We start from the raw sequence: 25,522 nt of genomic DNA on the forward strand, positions 1-25,522 counted from the left end.
GGTCTCGTCGGAGGTCCGCCATGCTTGCATGCTTTGCTTTGTGGTGTGGTTGGGTTTTGTCGGTTTCTTTACTCGTGTCTTGAGGGTCAGACAGAAAGTGGTGAAGAGTTTGACAGAGGGTGTATTAGGTTAGGCCAACATGCAACATTGCCTACGGCCAAGACCAAGTAAGATTTCAAGTCACTGGAATTTTTTTGGGGTGGGTTTTTTCAAGCTAAAAATGATTCAATCTTCGCCGGCCAGATAGGTCATATAGGTACAGTAAAACACCAACTTCTCTGTTTTTTTTCTTCTTCTCCTAATTTCAGTTATCCCAAGCAAAGACAGAGATGCAGACCATTCCGCCGATTTTACCGGCGCCAGTAGCACACCAGTCTGCTGATGAAACTGAAAGCAAAAGGCGCATGCGTTCAGGACGCCAAAGGCAGAGAGGAGGCACGATCGGCATGAAGGGCAGGTTGTAACAGAAAGATCCGCTGCATTCCGCTCAATGATTGGGAATCTTCAGTTCCACACCGAGCATGGCCGCATGGCTATAAAAATTGCCTCCGGCCGAAAGCAACTTCACAACCGGATAGTTACAAACCTGCGAGCTTCACTGTCGTCTCGCTTGCCCCTGATCGTCTCGCAAGTTTTTTTCTTTCTTTCTTTTTCATGGGCTTTTCTTGGTTCAGGCGCTGAAAGTGAGAGTTGGAGGAATACAAACTGATGGGTGCATGTTTGAAACACGCATGGTCACTGATTCAGCTTGTTTTTCTCCAATATCTCACCTTCAGTCAAGTGCTTGATGTCTTGGTGTGGTATGAGTTTAGTTGTCTGCATCATGTGAGCAGCAGTGGCTATAGGAGCGTGTGTGTCTTCTGCATGGGCCACTTGGGTTGAGGATTAGAGGGAACCGAAACCACATCCATGGGAGTAGAAACAAGTGGTGAGGGTTCAGTTTCCTCTAATATCTCACCTTGAATGTTCCATTATTACAGAAACGATTTTAGCACTGGCAAATACAGAACTACACATACAGTAACAAGCATTGAAGCAGGCTTATGGTTCGGTTTCAGTATGTTAATTTTCCTGCAACGCCTTAACTAAATTCGTCGGAATTGCTTGATACACGGACATCAGCAGCAGCAAAAAAAGAGAAATGTGCCTCAAATGCTGCAGGTTCAATAGGGGGCTCCTGTACATCTTGTGGAAAATGCACAAGAGATGTAACCATAAAACCCACGAAAGCCCGTTATAGCATAGCCCATCAAATCACATTATAGCATCGCCCAGCACAACAACCATGCACATGACTATCAAAAGTCCATTTGATAATGACCCACTGAAAAATGTTAAATAAAAAATGTTGTCCAACCTTTATTTTTTTCAAAAGTTCAAAAGGTTGGACTAATATTTTTTTCAAAAAGTTGAGCCAACATTTATTCGGAAAAAAGTTGAACCAACATTTCTTCGAAAAAAGTTGAACCAACATTTCTTCGAAAAAAGTTGAACCAACATTTATTAAAAAAAAACTTGTGCCAACATTTCTTTAGAAAAAGTTGAATCCAACATTTTTCGAAAAAAAGTTGAATCCAACATTTTTCAAAAAAAAAGTTGCACCAACATTCTTCTTTGGCTCCGGCGGCCAGCGAGGGCGACGGCATTGGGCGGCGCAGGCAGGGGAGGGAGGGTGGGCAGCGGCAGCGGCGGGGCCCACACCGGGGGCGGCGGCGCATGCATGGGAGGGCGGGGGCGGCAGCGCAAGCAGGGGATGGAGGTGAGGGAGCTAGGATTTGGGTTTAATGTAGATCTGACAGACCTCATTTCTTGCACGAATCTCAAACATTGAAAGCTAACTTCCGAAAGATGGATAGAAATTCCGCTAATACATACACGAGTTGCTTAATTTCTTATACAACCATGCTAAGTTAAAATGTTGAGCGCAGGGGGCGCGGCGGGGGACAGAAAGGCCCAACCAACGGGTCAGGTCCACTAGGCCTTCCACTTTCCATCTCGCTCTGGCTACCTTGCTTCCGAGTTCCGACTGCCGGGCTCGGGCACCGCCGGTACGAGATCCTCCAACGTTTCGTTCTCGTCGGCAGACGGATATTCGGCTGCTGCGGAATGTTGATTGAGCATCCGATGGCAAGAAGCAAGAATAGAAGAAACAGAATGGACCCCTTGGCCTAGGAGCACAATGCGGCCCAGTCCGGACGCAAGTGGAGGAGGGAGCTAACTGATCTCCAACAATCCTGCTGACGCCGGCCACACAAGAGTTGAGAGAGCCTTGGCGCCGGCAACACACCAGAGATGGGCCTCTTCTGTGGTTTCCTGAACCAGCTAAGTGTGGGGTTTTGCCGGCGATCTGTTGAAGACCCGGTCGTTGCGTTCCTTCCAAACTCGAAATGAGCATGAACGCTGAGTCTAAACCTTTCCTTTTCAGCCTGTTGAGGCCATTCCTCATGTGCAGCCACCAGTCCATCAGCGCCATCTGTTGATTTGGCCGTGCATTCTGAATATTCAGCGTTGTGCCGATATGGTGCCAGATTTGAAGAGTGTAGGGGCAATTGGCTAAGAGGTGCTCACAGCACATGTGAAAGGTGAGCCAGCATCAACGAGTCAGATCCTGCCACACCTAAACAGTGTGCAAGTTTCTTTTTGTGACTGGTTAATTGAGCTCTTTGTTCTTCCCCCATCTATCACTGAAATGCATATTAGGGACTGTAGAAGTCTTCAGTTCGTATGGGAGGAGCATTCAGAATCAAAGAGTCTACGTGTGGTGCAGCAGTACACAAGTACGTCGCTGGACAACTGTGCATCCACCAGTGTGCCAAAGCAATCACTAGCACAAACAAATCATCCTTTGCTTTTAGAAAACCAGATGCTACAGTTTGCCCAGCCATGCCAATTTTGATCGTCAACACATTGCCTGAAATTTCTACTCATAGATTCCTGTGATAACTTGATAACACTCCCAAACCTACCCCCGGCCCTCAAAGTGTTAGAGATCAGCTGCTGCTATAGCTTAGAAACACTCCCAAACCTACCACCGGCCCTCAAGTGGTTAGATATCATCGCGTGTTTGAACCTTTGTTCTGTGTCAGGGCAGCTGGATGCACTTGAGCATTTCTTGCTGCAATAAGTTGCAGTCGCTGGATTCCCTGGGATACCTGCCATCGCTAGAAGACCTCAGTCTTATGCGGTGCAAACGTTTGACATCCTTACCAGGTGCTCTTGGGAGTTATTCAGCTCTGCAGGAACTTACTATCAAATATTGCCAAGCCATAGATGTGAAGCCTCTTTACGAACGCCACTCACAGCGTCTTGACAGCCTTGAACTAAGGGACTTGTCACATGCTCACTCAAGCGATCCCGATGAAGGTACATTCCAATCCATTTTCTTCTTTATTATGCAGCATACATTTCTTTCACCTTCGTGTTGCGATTTCAATTTTTAATTTCCGGGCTTGTATGGTGTTTTGTGCAAGTTTGCTGGGTACAATAGCCCTTTGTGTTGCAATCTCGGAAAGAGTGTGTATACACCTCTGGTGAGAGGCACATCACTTCGATTAGTTTTGCCGGTTGACATGTAGTACATCATTCTAATTGTTTATTAACAATTCAATTAGCGAGCATATTTATCTAGTTCCCTTCCCTCCGATTGGGACTTAGAGTGCATCTGATTATGAAGGTTAGTCGATCAGGCACCACAGGGGGAGTTTGGTTTGCGTTTGCCCCACTTTTGGAAGAGAAATGTGATGATGTGTGGTCTTGACTGAACTCCTAGGAGTAAGAATTAGGCCTATCCCTACAACTAGATATATCCAGTAAACGTACAACTTTATTATTTCTCTATTTTTGATGCCTTTCAGTATGATACGATAAGTGAGCCCCGTTTTATTTGAATGTTGACTTTCCAATCCTCTTCTTAAGATGCAGTTCGGTTACAAGTTCAAAATCTGGGTTATAGATTTGTCTTGGATGCAGCAACTATCTTGTAATGATAAATTCTAACATCATGTATCCATTGTTAGGGCCTAAACTGAAGGACCCAAAATCCTGGAAGTACGCTATTCCTCGATGTCGTCGTAACTGAAGTCCCAAATAGATCTGTACATTCTACTAAAGGTTTGTGGCGCTAAACTGCAACTTTGTCAGTTTAAGTTGATTTAGCTATTTAACTTGATTTAGTTAAAGCACCTATTTTGGTTTCTTCCTGTGTACATAGCTGATTGTGTGCGGCTCCCTTTCAGGATTGATCCCAGATGGCACCAATGAAGATATCTAGGGAAATAGAGTCTGCTACTTATGGAGGACCACTGGCATGATGTTTTGGACCTTTTAGATTCCAGGATCTGACAAATCGAAGCAGCTTGAAAACCTTAATCCATCGAGAAGCATATCCCAAGTTTCACAGTCGGGGAAGGTCAACCTGAACACACGCATGTGTCCTATCCACTGCAAGACTCTGCTTGAACAAGAACTGATGTAGACACGTGCTGTTCTTTCGCCTTTGTTCCTGTGTGGCACTGGCACTGGACCTGCCACTTTCATCTGAGGCAGAGAGCATTGGCGGTGGCGGTCATCTGCGGTGAAGCGGAGTGTTAAAATCCATGCATTTGTTCAGCTCTATATTCAGTTAGCGAGAGAAGTCTCTTTCTGTGGCTGCACGCGTTTGTTGGCACCAGACTCGTTGCTGCATTCACGCGGGGTGACCACGTTTCCCTTTGGCTATTTTTGTAGGCGTGATCTGTTTCTGTTCGTTTCGTGGGATGGGCACGACCTGGAGATGTGGTTTTCCCTTTGTACCTGTTCAATGCACTGAGCAAAGGTGCTCTGTCTATTCGTCGTGATCTCTGTCAAGTGCGACTTTATTGTACACCTGTAATTCGATGTGGACTAGAAATCCCTTGTATCTATTCCCGCGTGTAATTTGCTATTTTGGTAGAAACAAACTCTGCAGCTCAGCATCTGATATGCTTCTGAACTGAAATGGACAGCGCAAACAAGGAAATACCAACAGCAATGCAAGGATCGTGTGATTCTCCATTGCTGCTACTGCTAGCCAGTGACATGAGATCGGCAGCCCGATGTACTCGCTGTCCTGTCCCCATGCGGCCTCCCCGGCGGTGGCTGCACGGGATCGACGGCCTGACATGCTCGGCGACCTTGCCCTTACCGCCATTGCCCTGACAAGCCGCACTGCTTACACGCTGCAAGCCTGCAATGGCTCTTCACTCGTGACGCAAACTACAAGCTCCGACGCTGCCGCCGTGCCACCACAGCCTTCTACCTTTCACGGGCAGTGGTAAGGATCGAGGCTGCCGGCACGGATCGGGGCCGTAGCTGCATCGGTGGTGCAATTTGAGGTGGAGGGATGGAGATCAAGGTACAGGGAGCCAGGGAGGAGGGGGAAGAGAGGGAACCGGGTCTATGGAGGAAGGAAGAGCACGCCATGGTTTCGGGGAGAAGCAGACGGACGAGGAAGTCCGACTTCCGTCGTATTTTTTAGTGTCACCCGTCGAGATGATTATTTTTTTTCCCGAGTGTAAGGGCCGAATACCAGTGTAAACCTATTTCTTTTACAGCTCATCCAAGGGGGTTTTTTTAAAAAAATTCAAGCACTGAAAGTGAGAGTTGGAGGAATACAAACTGATTGATTCATGGCCAAAACACATGGCCACTGAATCAGCTTGTTTTCCTCCAATATCTCACCTTCAGTTGAGTGCCACATATGAGCAGAATAGCTATAGGAGCAAGTATGTATACATGTGCCATTTCAGGTGAGGATTAGAGGGAACTGAACCAAATCCTTGGGAACAAAACAAGTGATGAGGGTTCAGTTTCCTCTAATATCTCACCTTGATTGGTCCATTTGGAAAACAATTTAAACTCACACGTACACAATTATGCATTAGTACAGTATCAGGCATCGAAGCAGGCTTATGGTCCGATTTCAGCCTGTTAATTTTTCTGTACTGTCAATGAACCTCAAACTATCTGATCTTGCTCCACAGCTTGCTGATCACAGTTTTGCTGTATGGTGGCGGAAGGTAGAGGCAACGGTGGACAAGCCGATGAGCAAAGGGCTCAATCACTGATCATATTAGGTGCTTGGTTGATCTTGATGCAGCGGAACAACTGCGTCTTCAACAATGAATCGCCGTCAGTCCAGCGCCTGCTTCAGTAGCAGAGGAGGAAGTGCACCTGACCTATGGTGACGAGCTGGTGCTTTAGCAGCAGTTAGGAGTTAGAGCAGTTGTGCTTTTGGCTGTATGTTATGAAAAGGGCAATGTAACTATAAAAAACCAAACTTTGTAAACTCATTTCTTCTTCTCAATGCAATGACATGCAGTTCTCCTGCATGCCTCATGCATAAACGAGTTGCTTTCTATACAACATGCTTCAGGTTGCTGACCTCATCATCTTGGAAGCATTTGGTTTGATGCAACTGGAATAGAAATAGAATGTTCAGGCATGAAAGTTGCATCACAACTGCCTTAATCAGAACTCATCCTATAGTTTCCCAGAATGTAGAGAAATATTCCTCCTGAGCTTTTATCATATCCAGATTCAGACACGTGGAAGGCAAATTTCTGGTTATACTACTGTTGTTGGCCTCATAATCTTGTAAGGATTTTCTTTTTATGTAACTGGAGAAGAATACAGATCCAGGACATAGATGTTGTTGCTCTACTGATTAAGGCGCTAAATGATACATTACATATACATATATTACAGAAATTCTGTGAAGCTTCCAAGAAAAAAGCCGCCTCTCTTCTCGTTGGATCGCCTTGATGATTGTGCAGGCATATATCTTGATCTGCCTATTAATTGTTACAAATGTACATGTATAATTATCTGCAGAGTGAGTGGCAGTAAAGCCTTTCAAGGATGATGTACCCTATGTTTCCGAGTATATACAACCACTGCGTGTGGGGAACCGACTCAAGTGAAAAACATCTCAACTCAATAATCCTCAAGCAATGCATCCAAATGTTTCCTCCTTGCAGCATGCTTCAGCTTCTCCATGGCGACGAGTCCAACTTGCCTCACACGCTCCCTCGACAACCCAAACCTGGAGAATATATTTCCCATGCAAGAATTAGACCTCTATATCCAAAGAATTCTCTGCAAGTTCTCATGGTGGTGCTCGTGATACGAGCAGACTATGCAAAACAAATTTCAGACCCATTTCAAGTAAGAAAATAGAGGTTATGGGTATAACAATGCATGAACAAATTTCTCTTCATTAATCAAAGACTAAATACTTACTGTCTGCTGATATCTTCCCATGTATGGCATTGTTTCCCTATGCCGTGATATAACCGAATAATGTCCCTCTCTCGCTCGTTGAGAGTTGAATTTATAAGATTATTGACTTCCTCCTGTCATCAGCAGAATTTTATGTAAAAAAAGATTTGGAAGTGTCTCCAAAGGATCATCGATAGTTTGTTAGGTACTTCAGGAAAAATAATGACGTACTTGGAAAGAAACAGCATATTTATGTGAGATTAGTATGTTAGGGCCACATATTTCAACAAAAAATGAATTGGAAGCTACAATAATTGTTTGATACTATTGTTGCTCAAAACAATTAAGGAAATTTTCTCTAGTCAGAGTTTTTTTTAAAAAAAATGTCCTAGTCAGAGGTCCTCAGAACAACATTAGTATGCATACCTTGAGATACCGCTCCTCAAATCCGTGCCATGGATCATTTGCAACGTTTTCATCCTCTATATACTGAAAACGAAGAGAAAACTTAGTTTCTGGCTTATCAAAAGAAAAAAGGACGGAACACTTCAGAAGTGGTCATATAACAACTTACACTATGGAGTGTCTCGCCAGGTAGACCATTTAAGGAGGGGAATGCCTGTTGATCCAGTGAAAGAACCTTGTTCACAGCCTGCATTTGCAACCAGAACAATGCTTTTTAAGAATGACAAAAATGTCAAAGAACATTGACCAATGAATTCCACCAGGTAAGATAAAGAAGTATTACCTCTGTAGCATTGTTTACTTTCTTTTCTGATATATTGAGTGACCCTGCGATGTTCTGAAAGCGTCACAAATTTTTACAACAAACGTCAGATAATTGTATTTTTTAAAAAAGAAAAGAAAACGAAAAACATACAGATATACGACCAAATTACAAAAACATGATAAATTAACAGAAGCTAGTTGGGGGAAAAAACTAGCCAAATTTTCATTTTTATAGCAGCCTTACTTCAGTTGTTGGAGCAATTCCTTGGTCTTCCAATGCATACTTTGCACTACGAATTGCAATCAGCCTCTCATGCAAATAAGTAGGAAGCCTGAATGTTTTTGAGTTCTCAGCCAATGCTCTCGAAACACCCTGTTAGGAAGCAACAAAAGGAAACCTCAGTTGAGTCATGCTCTGATCAGGTCTCAATAGCATGAAGACATTAGTTGTTCCTAAACCATTTCCGTGATCAGAAAAAAGTAATGAACTGAGAAAAGTTGCTCTCACCTGACGAATCCACCAGTATACGTAAGTGGAAATCCTAAATCCCCTTGATGCATCAAACTTTTCGATCCCACGGAGTAGCCCAATCAGACCACCCTGCAACATTCAATGGAAATACAAGATGCATTATTTTTAAAGCTTTCAAATAGAACAATTGCCCTAGTGGGACAAATAGGCATTGGCAATGGAATAAGCAGATACAGGTCAGCTGAACAGTGAACATCAACACAGTTCATGCCATTACCTGAATAAGGTCTGCCAACTCGACACCAAGGTTGTCATACTTCTGGGCAATGGATATCACCAAACGGATGTTGCTCATTGTCAACATCTCCCTTGCAAGAAATGACTCACGCATCCTTGCGCGCAGTTCAGGGGCTGATATCCGGAGCGACTGCGCCAGCTGCTTGTATGAAGGCTCATTCCCCAGTTTCTCCTTCAGCCTGAATCAAAAATTGGGGGCAGAGGTGAATCAGATGGTGAATTGGAATTCATTAGTAAACTACAGCATGGCTACTTGGATTTAGACAAAACCTGCAACCAGACTCATTGACTAAAATGCAGAATAGCAAGCATTGTCAGTTGTTTATGATGTAAAGCATATGCCAATTCAGTTTCAAACTCATTGCATTGTAACTAACTAACTATATGTGAATGAGAAAGGCCGGATGTTTTTTATCCGTAATCTAAAAAAAAACTAACTAACTATATATTGATAATGCAAACACTCTGGTTTTGGAGTGATTATCAATTTTGAAGTGATTATGAGTTGATGATAAATTACTTTGATCTTTGGTGCTGGAGCCAAATGCCGTCTTTGATCTTCTTGGAGAGCTGGACGACCTGCTTGTGCGTGAGGAGCTCCTTGCTGACGGTGCCCCGGAGGTAGATGCGGTTCCGGCTCTGCATCAGCTCCGGGCTGATGGCCACGCTCTTCCGCCCGGTGCCACGCCGCCGGCCGCTCATCCGCCGCTGCCGCGCCGACACGCCCGACCGCGCAACCACCACAGTGGACTTGGCAAAAAGGCTCTCGCTGTGGTGTTCTTCCTCGTCTTCGTCCTCGAATGGCAGCTCCCACTGCTTCTCGAGCATGGAGCGCTGCAGCAGCACGATGGCCTCGAGCGAGGACTCGAACTCGAACGCCGAGTCCAAGTCTGGGGCCAGCGCGGCGGGGTCTTCCGGTGGAGGCGGCGGGGGCGGCGGGGCGAGCGCGGGCGCGGAGTGGTTCCTGAGCGCGCGGACGGCATGCGCGCGCGCGTGGCCGGCGGGGTAGGAGGAGGAGGCGGAGGCGCGGTGCGCGACGACGACGGCGAGCTTGGGCGCGGCGGGCGCGAACTGCAGCGACGGGTGCGCGTCCGGGGGCGCGAGGTCGGCGGCGGGGCCGAAGGAGGCCGCGAGGAGGCGGTTGCCGGCGCTCAGCCCGATCACCGCCGGCGTCGCCGTCATGGCGTGCGAGCCCCTTCACCTGCGCGCGCACCACGCGGCCGTGAGTACACACGTATACACGCACCGTAAGGGGAGTGAACGAACGAAGCTGGAGGCGAGCAAACGGCGGCGCCGGCGGCGTTACCTGCGCTTCCGAGGCGGCGGCGGAGGCAGCGGCAAGAACAAGAGCCGGCGGCACAACACAGAGCAGCAGGAGGCAGCAGCTAGCGCACGCGCGGCGGCGGGGACAGCAACCAAGGAACTGAACTGAACCTAGTCTTGAGCTGAGGAAACAAGAGAGGACAAGTGGGAGCAGGGGAAGCTATGGCCACCACACGCCGGGAGAGGGAGGAGGGAGGGAAGGAGGCAGCAGGTCCGCTAGTGTTTTACTACCTGTGCTGCTTGCTCAGTCACGGCGCGTGGTGTTACCGCAGCAGCAGCAGCGGCTAGAGTGCGCAGTGGAGTGGGGGAGGGTGGAGGCGGTGGAGCCGGAGGGGGAGAGGATAGGGTGGGTGGGGGGAGCGAGAGGGCGCGAGGCCATTGGTGGGCGGGAGATATTGTGGCTGCCCCTCGTCGCTTTCCCGGGCTCGTCGCCTCGTCCGGCATTGCTGCGGTCGCGCCTCCGCCACGAGATCGACGGGGGCCCTCCGCGGGCGCGGTCACCGCCACGCCACGGGCCAGGGAGGCAACAAAAAGATCGGTGCCTCCACGCGGCACGCGGACCACACGACGGACACACGACGAGGCCATCGGGCTGGGCTCATCGACCTGGGCCTCGACCTCTCTCTCTCTCCCCCACGGCCCGAGCTGCTGCTTGCTGGGGCGCTTACGGCCCACGAGAGTTTGACTGTCCTGCTCTTCTTTTGATGTTTTTTTTTCTAGAAATAGAAATGCTGCTTAAGTTTTCGTATTCCAATGGAGACAACTAAAGCATTTTTTTGCAAACAACACTAAAACGCAAACACTGATTATCACGTGCTAACACTCAGCCCTCTACTACTCCTGTAGCGGAGTAGTGAATACCCTCTCATCTTTTGGGTCCTTAGGTCCGAGCTCCTAAAATTCCTATCATATTAAATATTTAGATACTAATTAGAAGTATTAAACATAGACTAATTACAAAACTAATTGCACATATGAAGACTAATTTGCGAGACGAATCTATTAAACCTAATTAGTTCATGATTTGACAATGTGGTGCTACAGTAAACATGTACTAATGATGGATTAATTAGGTTTAATAGATTCATCTCGGAAATTAGCCTCCATCTGTGTAATTAGTTTTATAATTAACTCATATTCAGTTCTTCTAATTAATCGTCCAATATTCTATGCCACACGCAAACACCCCTTATTATCGCAACGCCGACACGTGACGGAACCGTACGCGCGCCCGCGAGCAACCCTGTCCCGGAACCCGGTCCAGCCAATCACCAGACCGGCCACGGCACAGCGCGACCCTGTTGCATCCTCAGGTCAGCTGGTCCGGCCGCGAGTCCGCGACGGACGGTCGGATGGGAGTGGATTCTCCGAGAAGGAGCACCATCCATCGGCTCCCGTTCCACCACCACCCACCCGACACACACACGCTCGGTGACTCGATCGTCGTGGAGACGCCCATTTCAAAATTCGAAATCGCGTCCACACCCCACCACAACGGCCGCACCGCCGCCGCGAGCGGCCACCATATAAACCTGCCCCCCGGCACCATGCCGATCCGTCTCCCCCGGCCGTCGTCTCGTCCCAATCCACTCCCATCCCCTTCCTCCCGACGCGCCACCGTCCACGTTTCGCCGGAGCCATGACGAGGGGCGGCGACATGAAGTCCTTCTTCCGGCAGCAGAAGGCGCACGCCGCCACCAAGCCAACCGGCGGCGTCTCCAAGAAGACGGCGGCGGCGGCGGCGGCTCACCACCACCAGAAGGCCGCGCCCGCCCTCCACGTCAACGCCGCCACAGGTAACAGTTCCGGTATCCCCACCCGAACACTGATTCGCTCGTGCGGCGCCGCCACTGACGGATTCGTTCGATTCGATCTGATTCGTCTCTCGCCACCGCAGATCACGGGCGCCAGCAGGAGGAGGCGGAGGCGGAGGAGCGGGAGCGGGCGGCCCGGTCGTTCGACATGGACATGCGGTACGGACCCTGCCTCGGCCTCACCCGCGCCCAACGCCTGCGCCGCGCCGCCGCGCTCGGGCTCGCCCCGCCGCCGGCGCTCCTCGCTCTCTGCACGGACGACCAGCCCTGCCTCTGGGAGGGACGCGTCTAGGCTCCAGATGGGGATGGGCCCTCCCCTCGAGTCGCCGCCATGTTCGACTCCAGCAACAACTTGTGTTATTAAGCAGCAACCGCGCTCGTCCGTTCTCTGCTTCCGCACCTCGTGGTAGCACTGGTAGTACTAGTACCATCTGCATCCGTAGTTGTGTGATGTGTTTATCTCTTCGTGCCAATCGAAGGATTCTGTGATGCCATGCCATGGCAAGTGATGTGTTATTTTGGTATCTCCTGTATCCTTGTGTTGTGTGTTACTGTAATCAGAGCAGAATGGCAGTATCTTCCTTGTGTTCTTGTTGCAACAACAAAGCATTTCTTCCTTGTGTTCTGTTGCAGCAGCCATGGCGTTTTCATAGCATGGAAATCGGATGTTCCTTCAGTCCTTGTGCTGTGGTATGGAGTACTGCACGAAATGAAGGAAACACCTTTGATGAATGGAACAAAAACATTACGAATTGTAAAGGTGGAGGGTAGCAGAATCAGGGCCTGTTTGGTTGCCACCTGCTAAAGTTTAGCACCTGTCACATTGAATGTTTAGATACTAATTACGAGTATTAAACATAGAGGGTGTTTGGATACCAGGTGCTAAACTTTAGCAGTGTCACATCGGATGTTCGGATGCTAATTAGGAGGACTAAACATGAGCTAATTATAAAATTAATTGTAGAACCCTGTGCTAATTCGTGAGACGAATCTATGAAGCCTAATTAATCCATCATTAGCGAATGATTACTGAGCACCACATTGTCAAATCATGAACTAATTAGGCTTAATAGATTCATCTCGCGAATTAGACTCCATCTGCGCAATTAGTTTTGTAATTAACCTATGTTTAATACTTCTAATTAGCATCCAAACATCCAATGTGACAGGTGCTAAACTTTAGCACGGGGTATCCAAACACCCCCATAAGCTAATTACAAAACTAATTGCACAGATAGTCTAATTCGCGAGACGAATCTATTAAACCTAATTAGTCCATGATTTAACAACGTGATGCTACAGTGACTATTTGCTAATGATAGATTAATTAGCCTTAATAGATTCATCTCGCGAATGAGCCTAGGATTCTGCAATTAGTTTTATAATTAACTCATGTTTAGTCCTAATTAACATCCGAACATCCAATATGACACTGCTAAAATTTAGCACGTGGTATCCAAACACCCCCTCAGTAGAACAAACACTGCATGCATTCACTTGATTGGACCAAACTGTTTTGTGTTTTCTTTCTTAGCACAACGCGCCGCTGATACGATCTAACAGGCACACTTACATGGCCAATATAGAATCAGAGGAGAAAACACGGGTGCACGCAAATATAGCATTAGCAATGTCAAGTCTCCTTTTTTATGTCTAATATAACTGGAACAATAAGCTCTATGCCAGTGAAGTATTGTCACAAATAGACTAATATCTCAGCCATCAGCATTGAGAGCTCCAGATCCATTTTAGTGCTGCCGAGTGTTCTTCTCAGTAAGGAACGATGATGGATTCGATAAGCTCCTGGAGTGGAGCCAATTCCTTTTTGTCAATCAGGCCAAACTCCTGCATCAGAGGCAAAGGCATGTAAGTTTTGATGCCGCTTTGCTTTCGACACATCAGCCAGGAAAGTAAGCATGCAACTGGAAGCCAACAGCACAGCTGTGAGTAATGATGAGACCTACATTTGTGAACAGAATGAAGTGCTTGAAGCAGGTGTTAAGATGAGCCTCCTCCTTGAGGCTGACAATCTTCTGAAAGTGAGAGTGATATATGTGGGCATAAACGCGGAACAGGCGCTTGAATATTGTCTTTACTACTTCCTTGAAGTTTGGCGGGAACGGCGTGCCTTGACAAAGGGGAAGCAAAATCCATCAGACAACATGCTCGATTGCTCCAATATCATGTGTTCATAAGAAACTGAGAGTGTGCCACAAATCCAAGAGAAAAGTATCATACCAAGTTTTTGAGGAAATATGGATTCATCATCAAGTTGGCCTTCAATCCAATCCATTAGATACTCCACATATTTTGGTGCTGCTACCTCTATGGGTTTCTTTATCTGTACACCATCAGCCCATCTGTACTCATACCTGCGTAAAACTCAAGTTCATTCAGTCATGATATGACCTAAACATTTAACAAATTCTGGAGAAAATGCATCAGGTGGTTATGGGCACCAATTTAAAATCGGTGTAGTTACAGAACAAAATACTTTTCTTAATTGCAATCGTGCGAACAGACTAGTCACTGATAAACTTTTTGGACAGTTGTTTCACCTTTTCTTAATTTGACAACTCAAGAGAAAAAATTTACAGAAAGGCTTACTTTGGGCCTGCAGTCATTGTCGGGCAGCTCTCAGGTGTGCAGAATTCAGTGAGTGTTCCAAACAGCAGATTAACCTGGTTAAAGAAATCCACAGCTGCAATGCAATGCAAAATAGACTTGTTAGCTTCAATGAAACAACTGAGTTTTTGAAACATCAGAAAGTGGTACATGATCCAGCACTAATCCCAGGCCACTGCTGCATTCAACAATTCCCAAAAAAAAAGAGCAAATGAAGCGTGCAAGTGCAAGTAAAGTTAAAAAAGAAAGGGAAGGACATTACTATTCACAGCAAGCCATTCATTAATGTCTTCTCCAGGAGGCAGCCTCACAGCTTCCCTAAGGTTTCCACTGCCGAGAGTGGCATCTATGTGCTTCCGGAGCTGTGCTCCCTGCAGACAGAAAGGAAAGGTCAACTTATGTATTATGTAAGGTGTAATTATGGCTTAGCATTTGTGCATTATTTTTGAGTGGCACGTATAACATGCAAGCTCTGCAAGTATGGAGGCAGACCTGGAAGTTTGTTCATTAGAGGTGATTTAAGGGCCACTGACATGTACTAAACACTGAATGTGCTAGAAATAACTACTCTTGCATGGGTTTGCACTTGCATTCATTTTCTAACAAAAACAATGATAGATGTGGGACAGCATCATTTATGAAACCCTTCAATGAAAATGTTATGTAATGTATTTAATTGGCATATGATGTGGAATAAAGGGACTACTGGTAGTAGTGTGTCAAAATGTTCAGTAATCAGTACAAAGTGTTTTGGGAGAATCATGAAATGTGCTGAAATGTTTTTCACTTATCTGAATTAATGTTCAGCTATAAACAGCAATCAGTGAGAACTAGAACCAACAAAATCGTCAATCAAGCAAGATGCCCTATCGTTATGGGCATGGCTGGAAACAGAAAATCAGAAGTAGAAACAGATAACTTAAAGCTTGCCTACTTCCAGATGACTCTGATTGAGCAATCCATATTCCTGAAGTTAGCCCAAAATTCTAAACAACCGATTGCATTAGCTCTATTGCATACATTTTGAATGACAAGCAGATCCCGCATGCTCCCTAGATAGTTCACGACAACTGATCAAAAGCCTGGATGTAGCATTTAAAATGGGAAACACCCCAGAAATGGCAACAGAGAGACAGACATCAGAGACACCTACAAACATTGCTCGCGTATTCAGTCATGCTCCTAGCAATTGCAACAGCAGCGCTTACCCAAGCTATCACGCATGATCACCCCCCCGGTGACATCAAATTCTGATTATCGGCCCAGAGCAGTAAGGCAACGCCCACCATCCATGAAACACACTTTGCATGCTATGTGGCTAGCCAAGCAATGGCACAGGTACAATTAGTTGTTGCTGGTACCTAACTACCTAATGTGGGAACCATAGAGCCGAAATCCTTACCTTGCTGCCTGATGGAGCGCTCTTCTTGGGACGGAATGTCTTCTGGTTCCTGCATAAAACAACTGAACTACTTAGGATGATTGCATCAGAAGGCAAAAAAAAAAAGTAGAATCTCAGAGTAGCGCGTGGATGAAGCAGATAACAGAGCCGAGCAAACTCAGCATGATCTGAAGCTCGAGAGTATTTTTGTCGCGAAAAAACAGAAATCAAACCCGCGGAAAGGGAATTGAGGACAGCAACAGGTCCGATGCGGCGACCGCGGTACGGCGATACTAATTGGGGGCCGTCAGAACAAAGCAGCACCTAGCTAGAACTACGGATCAAGCAGCGGAACTCCCCCTTGCGCAAACCCCCGCGCCGGATACCAATTCCAGCAGCGGCGGCGCTGGATCTCACCCTCCCGAGCTCACCGGACCAGGAATCAAGTGCCCCAATTCCAGGAACAGCGGAAGAGGGGAAAGCAGAGCGGAGAGGGACACAGCATAAGAGAGGAATTCGATCGGGATCGCGGGCGCTCACCGTCCGAGCCCGAAGAGACTCATCCCTCCTCCTGGTCCGCTGCCTCCTTCCCTCGATCCGGTGCGGGGCCGAGCAGCGGAGACGGCGACGGCTGGAGCTGCCTGCTGCTTCGCCGCTGCGAGGACGAAGAGACCGAGGGCGGTGGGGGGACTGCGACCTGCGCTGCGGGGCAGAGCGAGCCAGCGAGCGAGCCAGGTGAAATGATTTGGCTCGGGGCTCGCCCGTCAGAGGCCCCGCGTGGGCCGGCGCGGCGCGGGGCGGAGGCGGCAGGAGGGCCGTCGGATTGGGTGGACGGACGGCGGGCGGGGGCGGCGGCCTGGCTGGCATCCATGATGCGCCGGGTCCGGCGGGCCCACCCCGGAGATTCCCGGGTCAGATCAAGATCTATCTGGGTTTGCGTTGCGTCGCGCAAACCGCGGCCGCTGCAACGTGCACTACGCGCTATCCAGCACAACTGTAGCGCAGTCGTGCACGGGTGCACCGCATGATGGGCCACTGTTTTCCCTGCTTCGAATTTTGCTTTATGTCGACTGTAATCGTTTCAAGGAGCTTGGCTATACGTCGTTTTAAAAAGTGGTTTTAGCTTTTCTAAATCCATATATTTATTTTTGGCCATTCAACTTTCGGCTCAGTTGGTTTTGATCGTCGAACCGCAAAATCAAGAATAATTAAGCACCCAAGTATCAAAACCGTTCATATTTGGTCATCAGACTGTTTTAGTGGGTGGTTTTGGTGACGTGGACGCCACATGGCGATGGGCCCACTTATCATCACCTCTTCTCTCCTATCCCTCTCCTCTCACCCCTGCGCCGGCTGCCGCCCTCCCCCGCGCCTTACCTACGCCCGCTCTCCCCCCACGTCGACCCCCCCTGCGCCTCCCATCTGCTCTTCTTCCTCCGCCATTCTTCTCCATCGAGCCGAGCACCTGCATCGGCCAAATACTCTGGCCACCATCCACCCGTGCACCCCACAGCGGTCCACGGCCGCCGGCCAAATATGCCGAGCTCCGGCCGTCTCCGTCAAATAGCCACCACCCGCCCCTCCCCTACCTCATGCTCGACCTCCCCAACCCCTCGTCAACGAGCGCCAGTGACCACCAGGCCGGGGATTTCGAATCTCGCATCGGCCCATGGCTTTGCGCTGCTGCCAAGCCTCAACGCCGACGAGCACCTTCCGGCCATCCCCGACCCCGTCTAACACCTCAAATCGATCGTAGGTGAGCTCCTCCACCCTGTGCTCTCCTCCCCCCCCCCCCCCCCGCCCCCCTGGCCGCCGTAGCCCTCCGCCTCTGCGGCCGCCGCTTGTGCCCCCACCCACGAGCTGGCGTCACCGCCGCTAGAGATGGAGGTGGTGATGAGATGGGAGAGGCGACGTCAAGGGGTGGGGGTGCCTGCGTGGGAGCAGATTGGGAGGAGAGGGACGGCGGCGGCCGGTGTGGGAGGAGGGCGGCAGCCAGCGCAGGTGAGGTGCGGGGGAGGACGGCGGCCGACGTAGTGGTGAGAAGAGAGGGATAGGAGAAAAGAAAGAGAGAGGAGAGAAGAGGGTAGGCCCATCGCCACGTGGCATCCACGTCGCCAAAATCATCCACCAAAATAGCTTGATGGCCAAATATGAACGGTTTTGATAGTTGCATGGTCAATGATTCCTGATTTTGCGGTTCGATGGTCGAAACCAAACTAAGCCAAAAGTTGGATGGCCAAAAGTGGACTTTACTCTATATATTATTATACATCTAGACATACATTATATCTAAGTGCATAACAAAAACTATGCGCCTAGAAAAGCCAAAACGACCTACAATTTGGAACGGAGGGAGTACTTCATTACTTTCTATACTTCAATGTCGAATTTTGATTATATTGTCTTGAGGAATAACACAATTACTTATTTCAACCACCTTTCTCACTGCTTTATAGGCATGTTTGGTTGCCGGCCACATTTTGTCACGCCGTGTTTACCACACTGTGGCTTACCATATTCCGTGGTAAAATTAGACTAATTGGTTCATACTATAGATGTCCATTCGGGCCGCCCGGCCCGGTCCGGCACGGGCCCGGCATGGCCCGTTCGTTTTCGTGCCGGGCCTGGCCCGTCACGATAACACCCTCGTGCCGGGCCGGGCCAGCCCACAGGCCGTAGGGGCGGCCCATGCACGGGCCCGTGAGGTCTTTTTCGTGCCGGGCCGGCCCGAAGGGCCCGTCCTTTTTTACGGGTCGGGCCAGCCCACAGCCCATATTCGACACAACACAACACACAATCACAAAATCACAAAATCACAGACACAGACACAATCACAATTCATTTGAGCTGTTAACATGGAATCACAGACACAACACACAATCACAAAATCACAGACACAATCACAAAATCACAGACATTCATCACATGGAATTATTAGAGCTGTTTAACACTTGATCTGTGTGATCAAGTGTTGGCTGCCTCATTAAAAACCTTCCTAGGTAAAAACTCACCCTTGTGAGAAAACCCTAGGAAGGGAAAAAGAGTACAGCCAGCTCATTGTTTCAATTCAACATTACAAAGAGTTTGAGACACACACAGAGACTGACAGACACAAAACATATTAACATCTAATGAACAACTGGGCAACTGGCCAAGCTCCAACAGGCATTCAAAGTCAAGTCTCCAAGTCTCCAAGTCTCCAAGTCCAACAGGCAGTCCAACAGGCAACAGGCTTCAGCTTGCTCCTGGTCCTGGGGTAGGCCTAGAGGTGCACAAGCACAACAGGGCAATAGGCCAACAGGCAACAGCATTAGTTCATTAGTGTTTGCAATTCAAAGTATTTAACAAATGAACAAGATGAGTAATGAGTTGTACTTACTGACTAGCTTGGCTTCATCCATGTCTGGGTAGGGGCTTTTGTAAGTTTCCTCCAGTTCATTGACCTCCTTCTCAACATCATGTTGGGCTCTTGCATCTCCCAACTCCCAATCCTTGAGGCAGGTCAGCATCTCCACCGTCTCAGGCAGCAACCGTCGGCGCCGCTCCTCAATCACCCTGCCAGTTAGACTAAAACAAGATTCCGAAGAAACAGTGGAAACTGGAACAGACATAACATCTTTAGCAAGTATGGACAAAATAGGATAGGATAGCTTGTGCTCATGCCACCAACTAAGTATGTTGAAGTCATCATCATAGCAAGAAATAGTATCACTGTCCAAGTAGGATGACAGCTCTGAAGCAGGAGATATAGGAGGTGTAGATGAAAGAACAGGAGAACCACATGTACCAGGACCACCAAAGATCTTACCTCATGCTGTTCTTTTCTTACCAGTAGCAGCTGAAGGTTGAGCGAGCCTTTGCGATCGAACTGCACCAAACTTGTTTTCATACTTGTCAAACAACTTATGTAATTGAGTTCTTACCTCAGTGAAATAAGAAGAGTAATCAACACCAACTGTCTGAGAAAGAAGTTGGAGAACATTATGAAAACCTCTCACCTTGGCTCTAGGATCCAAAATGAATGCAAAGGAATACAACAGAGGTATGTTCTGCCAATACTTGAGAAACTTAAGCTTCATAGGAACAACAATATTTCTGAGCAATGGATCAGAATCTTGACCATGCAAATGGCCAGCAATCTCAATAATATGATGCAACATCAAAGGACTTGTAGGATAGTAAACACCAGATAAAGCAACAGTGGAATCATAAAACATTTCAAGGAAAAGCAAAATTTTCTCAGCAATTACCCAATGGTTTTCAGTCAGAAGTGGCTGGCTATTGTGCACATAATGTGCAGAAATAAAGACAGAAAAGACATTCTTATATGGTAGTAGATGTTTGAGCATGAGATATGTAGAATTTCATCTCACATCCATATCTAAACCAAACTTACGAGGGCGTACCCCCTTGAGAATGCAGAAGTTATGGAAAGCTGCAATGCGTTGATTAGAAGAGTTCAAAAAAGAGATTGCAGTCCTAAAAGCCTCAAGATAAGCCTTGATCCTCTTCAAACCAGACTTGACTATGAGATTGATAATATGACATGCACAACGTTGATGCAAAAGACCAACAAGTGCTTTATCAGAATCAGAATCAAGAGGTTCAGGATCTGGACCTAGATAACCAACAAATTTGGGAATAAGTGTGGACATGGCAGAAGTATTAGCAGAAGCATTGTCAAGTGTGATAGAGAAAATTTTATCCTGTAAACCAAACTCAGAAACAACTTGTTCAATACGCTCAGCAATGTTAACACCAGAATGGGAGCAATCAATCAACCTAAGAGCAATGACTCTCTTCTCTAATTCCCAATCAGCAGAAACAAAATGTGCAACAACACTAAGGTAGTCCTCCTTGGCATTCCCTGACCAAATATCAGAAGTAAGACAAACAGAAGAAACATGAGACTTCAAAGTATCAACAAGAGAAAGACGACGCTCGGCAAAGAACTTGGCAAGATCTCTAGAAGTGGTCTGTCTAGAAACTTTAGCAAAACGAGGGTTATGAGCACGCTGGATGTACTCCATAAATGCCTCTGTCTCACCAAAGCCTAGGGGAAGATTAAGTCTAGCAATCAACCGGCACAATTCTTTGCGAGCAAGATCGGGCTTGTATTCCCAATTAATAATTGAGCCATCAGAATGGAATTGCAGTTGCGACTGAACAAGAGAAGAATGGTTTTGTTTAGCCAAGCACATCTTCTGGTGCCGGAGCAAATGGCCAGTACCAGCACAAGACCGGCCAGTAAGAATGTGAGAGCAATGACGGCACTTGGCAGCGTACCTTACCTTCTTCCCGTTGGCGCCCTCCTGGAACAACTCCTCAAAGTCATTCCAGGCAGCAGACCGCCGCTTCCCCTTGCGGACACTGGTGCCCGTTGATGTAGTTGGGGTAGAAGATGGGGTATAAGATGGGGTAGAAGGTGGAATGGTACCTCCGGCACCGGCAGCATCCACATTGACGGGAGCAGCAGAGCTACCGACGAGTGGCACGGCTCTGGCAGCCACGTCGTCCTCATCGTCGCCTGGTAGAACAGAACAAGAAGAGGAACAGGAAGACAGGAACAAGAAGAGGATCAGGAAGACAGGAACAAGAAGATGATCAGGAGAACAAGAACAAGAAGAGGATCAGCAAGATGTTACCTGGCAGGCCACAGGCCCTTAGGTCGTCGTTGATGGTGTAGTTCTCGTCCATCACGACGACCTCCTGGGGCAAGCGGCAGCCGGGGGCCGGGGCGTCCCTCAGGTCTCACTGTCTCAGGCCTCAACCGCTCCGTCACTCAACGGCGCGCGGCACCCAACGGGGCGATGGATACCTGCGACGCCGGAGCCCGGAGCAGGAGAAGAAGACAGTTACCTGCAAGAAGAGGATCAGGACAACAAGAACACGATCAGGAGGATCTACATCAGGAGAACAAGAAATGGATCAGGGGGATCTACTCATGTACATACCTGCGACGCCTCAGCGGCTCAGCCCGGGCTGGAGAGGACGACAGGAATAAGATCAGGAGAACAAGAAGAGGATCAGGAGGATCTAGATCTAAGGATCCGGAGGATCTAGATCTAAGGATCAGGAGGATCTAGATCTAAGGATCCGGAGGATCTAGATCTAAGGATCAGGAGGATCTAGATGTAGATCCAGATCCAGGGAGGTGGGACGGGAGGAGTAAAGGAGCGGGGAACGGAGGAGTCGAGGCGAGGAGGCGGTGCGCCGGTGCCGGTGGCAAGCCGGCAAGGCAGAAGGCACCAGGGAGGCAGGCAGGCGGCAGGCGGTCAGGAGGTGAGCCGGGAGCCGGGAGGCGGGAGCGGAGGACGGGAGGAGTCGAGGCGAGGAGGCGGCGCGCCGGTCGCCGTCGGCCGTCGCCGACTCGCCGGGACAGGAGGAGCTGAGGAGGCGAGGTCGCGAGGAGCCTGGAGGCTGGAGCGCGAGCGCAGGCACGCAGCGGAGGAGACGAGGAGGCGGCGGGCGGAGGGGAAATGGGGGTAGGGTTTGCGAAGGGGGGGCGTCGCCGGCCGCGAGGGCTTATATACGCCCCCCTTCCGACCGTTGCTGGGCCGGCCTGCTGGGCCGCTACTCGTTTGACGGGCCGGCAACGGGCTGGAAATCATTTTCGTGCCGGGCCATGCCGCCCGTCGGGCCGAGGAGACGGTCCACGCCCGGCACGATGCTGCGGGCCGGGCCAGCCCGAGTCCGAAGAATTACGGGCCGGGCCGGGTTAGGTACGGGCTAAAAAAACGTGCTCCGTGCCGGGCTCTCGGGCTGCGGGCTGCATGGCAAGATATAGTTCATACCTAATGTTAGGTAAATTTTCTATGACTGCTGTTTGGATAGATGTCATAAAAATCTGGTAAAAAGATTTTTCTGATTTTACCAAGCTCTTCACCTAAAGAAAATAAATCAGAACGGAAGTCACCTTGAACCTAGATAAGCTTGACAAAATCAACACTTCTCACAGCCGCACCCTTGATTTATTCTCATGCAAATTAATTAAAGAAGGAACAAATTTGAGTGAATGATCTCACAGCCACAAATCAAAGGTCAAATCGAGCATTGATTAGAGAGAAATCAAGGAGAGGGCCGCCGGACTGCAGGATATTAAGGCTGCCCGCACTGGGGAACGCTACCCGTTCCTCCTGTACCACGGTAGCATAAAATATGCTGCACCGCGGTATTGGGAGCAAGCGGACCGGCACCCTTCTGCTATTTCCAGCGGGTTACCAGGGCGTACGCTACCTTCCTCCCGCCGCCGCCAGCCCCAACCACCGCGCCCTCGTTCCTCCACTCGGAACCACCTCCTGCAGAGGGGGTGAGAGGGGGAGAGGGATAGGGAGAGGGGGAACCGCACCAAGGCCGAATCTTGTCGTCGTCGCCTCCGCCAGAGGGAGATGAGGTAGTCAGGGGGAGGGAGGCGGCGATGTCAGGAGGATTGGAAGGCGACAGCAGTGATGGCGGGAGAGGGAGGGGAGGGGGCGGCGATGTAGGGAGGGAGGGCGAGGGGGCGGCGTCGGGAGGGAGGAGGAGGTGGCGGGAGAGGGAGGCGGTGGCGACGATGGAGGGAGAGGGAGGGAAGGGGGTGGCGATGGTGGGAGATGGAGGGGAGGGGGCGGCGTTGGGAGGGAGGGGGAGGGAGGAGGGGGCGTGTGAGAGAGAGAGAGGTGAGAAAGAGAAGAGATATAGTTGGAGATGGTTGAATAAAATATATGGCAGTTGGTATAGAGTATGAGATATAGAGTTATATGGGTGCGAGAGAAATTGGTATAGAGGAGAGAATCTCGATGACTAGGATAGAATATTCCTTTTAGAGTATGGAGATAGAGTATGATGAGTGCGGACAGCCTAAGCAGCGGTTGCTCACCTGACCGCTCAGCCACTGCTGGCGGCCGATTTCTCCGCTTAGCCACTACCGCGAGTGACCGAGGCGCGGCGACCGATTTCCGCTAGGCTACTGCCGGCCTACCGTGGGCGGCCACCGCCGGTGCGTGAGGGTCAACACCGTCGGAGGAGGGCGCAGCTCGTCGCGCAAGATGAGTGCTACCGCGGTGGCGCTTTTTGTAGCCGGCGGCAACCATGGCGCGGTGGAGAATGGTAGTTGGTGGACAAGAAAAAATAGAGAAGGGAAGGTAACTTCAATCATACGCGAGAATTTCTAGGCGCTGTGGCGCGCCATAGGTTTCCGTGGCGGGGAAAAAGCACGCCACACACTCGACGTGAAAAACTGTGGCGAGTGCCTCTTCAAGCTGTGGCGAGCCTAACTCAAATAATGAAACAAACACCAACCAAAACATCGATAGCGCACCTAACTTTAGTCGTGGCAAGTTATGGTCGGGAACCAAACATGCCATACATCATCGAAAGTCCTACTGAGACCACCTAAGATGAGCTATGGGGTAACTAATATGCTTACGTTATAGTCATCTTATTTTTCAATGGTGTAAAGTTAGGTTTCAAGGTTGAGAGAACATAAGGCTTGACATTAGGTTTAACAAGAGTTTCTAGAGGATGGAAAGCTTCACCATCAACGACGCACATGTGAGTAACGGTATCCATGGTGATGGAAGATCACCAATGAGTAGGTTCATGGTGTGGGCGAGAAAAATGAAGCAGTTAGCATGGCGAAGAGATGGAGGGAGGACGACATGGACCCAATATAGAGACGGAGGAGGCTTGCTTTGCTTTGATCAAGGAGGAGGCACAACCAGCAATGCATTTTTGTCCAAAGCAAGAAAAAGAGTGGCGGGCCATTGGATAGACATCTAAGGACTTATAGCCACACATCTAAGGACTTATAGGCACGAGCTTAAGAATTTTGAGAAAACAGATAATAAAAGGATAGCATGGTCCCTATTGTGGTATATCTAAAGCTAGTATAGTTCCTTAGAGAATCTCCGGCAGTCTCCAATAAATATTTTTCAATAAGTAGTTAATAGAGATGTCCTAATATCACTTTCACTGTTATTGAGAGAGTTGCTTTTGCAATCTCCCAATAATCTCATCCCAATCCAACTACCGTATTGGGAGAGTCACAATTCCTCAAGAGTTGGGGTGAATTATTGGTTTGTTGCAATAGTTATTGGGAAAAGAAAAAAGGTAAAGAAAGACTGCTAGAGCACTATTTTCTTATCAACTCTCCCGATATGGTAGTTGGATTGGGAAAAAGGAGACAACCGAAGATGCTCTTGCAGGGCCAGGCTCAACGTGATGATGGAGCTGGTAGCCTCAAATGCCACTAGGTTCGGATGCCAAGATGAAATTAAAGTAGTAGCTTGCAGATTGTGAGATGGACTTCTGTAAAAAGTCACCGGTGCTTCATGGCAGGTGAGGTGGGAGGTAGAAAAAAAAAGAGAGTACCAGGTACAAGGCAGTAAAAAGGTGGCGTTGTTTTTTTATGCATTCGGTGACCTCAAAACTTTGTATCTGCATAGAGTCAAATTTTATGTTCGAAAGCCACCATGTATGCCTACATTGGACCTGCTCTAAGGGACGCATGAATGTGGCCTATGAACACGTCATGCTCGAAATTCTCATTTTTTATACTATATTTTTAAGAAACACGTCAGTTATCTTGGTTAGACATGTGGCCTCGAAATTCTCATTTTTTATACTATATTTTTAAGAAATACGTCAGTTAGTGTGGAGAATGAT

At 48.6% G+C, this 25,522-nt stretch overlaps 3 protein-coding genes across 3 annotated transcripts; 1 reads left to right on the forward strand and 2 right to left on the reverse strand.

The window, feature by feature from the left end:
• Positions 1 to 6,605: 6,605 nt before the first annotated feature.
• Positions 6,606 to 10,421, reverse strand: LOC117860626 (RNA polymerase sigma factor sigA). Its single transcript, XM_034743974.2, has 10 exons — positions 10,041 to 10,421; positions 9,255 to 9,935; positions 8,715 to 8,913; positions 8,474 to 8,566; positions 8,210 to 8,338; positions 7,985 to 8,038; positions 7,811 to 7,888; positions 7,663 to 7,725; positions 7,258 to 7,370; positions 6,606 to 7,060 (listed from the first exon to the last, which is right to left on the reverse strand). The coding sequence occupies exons 2-10, from the start codon at positions 9,914 to 9,916 to the stop codon at positions 6,952 to 6,954; spliced, it is 1,500 nt and encodes a 499-aa protein (XP_034599865.1). The 5' UTR covers positions 9,917 to 9,935; positions 10,041 to 10,421; the 3' UTR covers positions 6,606 to 6,951.
• Positions 10,422 to 11,510: 1,089 nt separating this feature from the next.
• Positions 11,511 to 12,447, forward strand: LOC117860628 (uncharacterized). The gene is made up of 2 exons (XM_034743976.2): positions 11,511 to 11,853; positions 11,955 to 12,447. Exons 1-2 carry the CDS (start codon positions 11,697 to 11,699, stop codon positions 12,161 to 12,163), a joined length of 366 nt encoding a protein of 121 aa, XP_034599867.1. The 5' UTR covers positions 11,511 to 11,696; the 3' UTR covers positions 12,164 to 12,447.
• An 896-nt stretch (positions 12,448 to 13,343) lies between these two features.
• LOC117860627 (MOB kinase activator-like 1A) lies at positions 13,344 to 16,605 on the reverse strand. The gene is made up of 7 exons (XM_034743975.2): positions 16,418 to 16,605; positions 15,899 to 15,947; positions 14,759 to 14,867; positions 14,479 to 14,572; positions 14,110 to 14,243; positions 13,836 to 13,999; positions 13,344 to 13,716 (listed from the first exon to the last, which is right to left on the reverse strand). Exons 1-7 carry the CDS (start codon positions 16,438 to 16,440, stop codon positions 13,642 to 13,644), a joined length of 648 nt encoding a protein of 215 aa, XP_034599866.1. The 5' UTR covers positions 16,441 to 16,605; the 3' UTR covers positions 13,344 to 13,641.
• Positions 16,606 to 25,522: the final 8,917 nt, after the last annotated feature.

Source organism: Setaria viridis, chromosome 6, assembly GCF_005286985.2.
Source record: "Setaria viridis chromosome 6, Setaria_viridis_v4.0, whole genome shotgun sequence".
NCBI classification, from domain to species: domain Eukaryota; kingdom Viridiplantae; phylum Streptophyta; class Magnoliopsida; order Poales; family Poaceae; genus Setaria; species Setaria viridis.

Coding starts and splice junctions, on each gene's coding strand:
- LOC117860627 (XM_034743975.2), bottom strand. CDS start 16,440: ATGAGTCTCTTCGGGCTCGGACG. Junction 14,244..14,478: donor ACAATGACTGCAGGCCCAAA/GTAAGCCTTTCT, acceptor AGTTTTACGCAG/GTATGAGTACAGATGGGCTG. Junction 13,717..13,835: donor ACTTCATTCTGTTCACAAAT/GTAGGTCTCATC, acceptor CCTCTGATGCAG/GAGTTTGGCCTGATTGACAA.
- LOC117860628 (XM_034743976.2), top strand. CDS start 11,697: ATGACGAGGGGCGGCGACATGAAGTCCTTCTTCCGGCAGCAGAAGGCG. Junction 11,854..11,954: donor CCACGTCAACGCCGCCACAG/GTAACAGTTCCG, acceptor TCGCCACCGCAG/ATCACGGGCGCCAGCAGGAG.
- LOC117860626 (XM_034743974.2), bottom strand. CDS start 9,916: ATGACGGCGACGCCGGCGGTGATCGGGCTGAGCGCCGGCAACCGCCTC. Junction 8,914..9,254: donor CTCCAGCACCAAAGATCAAA/GTAATTTATCAT, acceptor TTTTTGATTCAG/GCTGAAGGAGAAACTGGGGA. Junction 7,726..7,810: donor CTGGCGAGACACTCCATAGT/GTAAGTTGTTAT, acceptor CTTCGTTTTCAG/TATATAGAGGATGAAAACGT.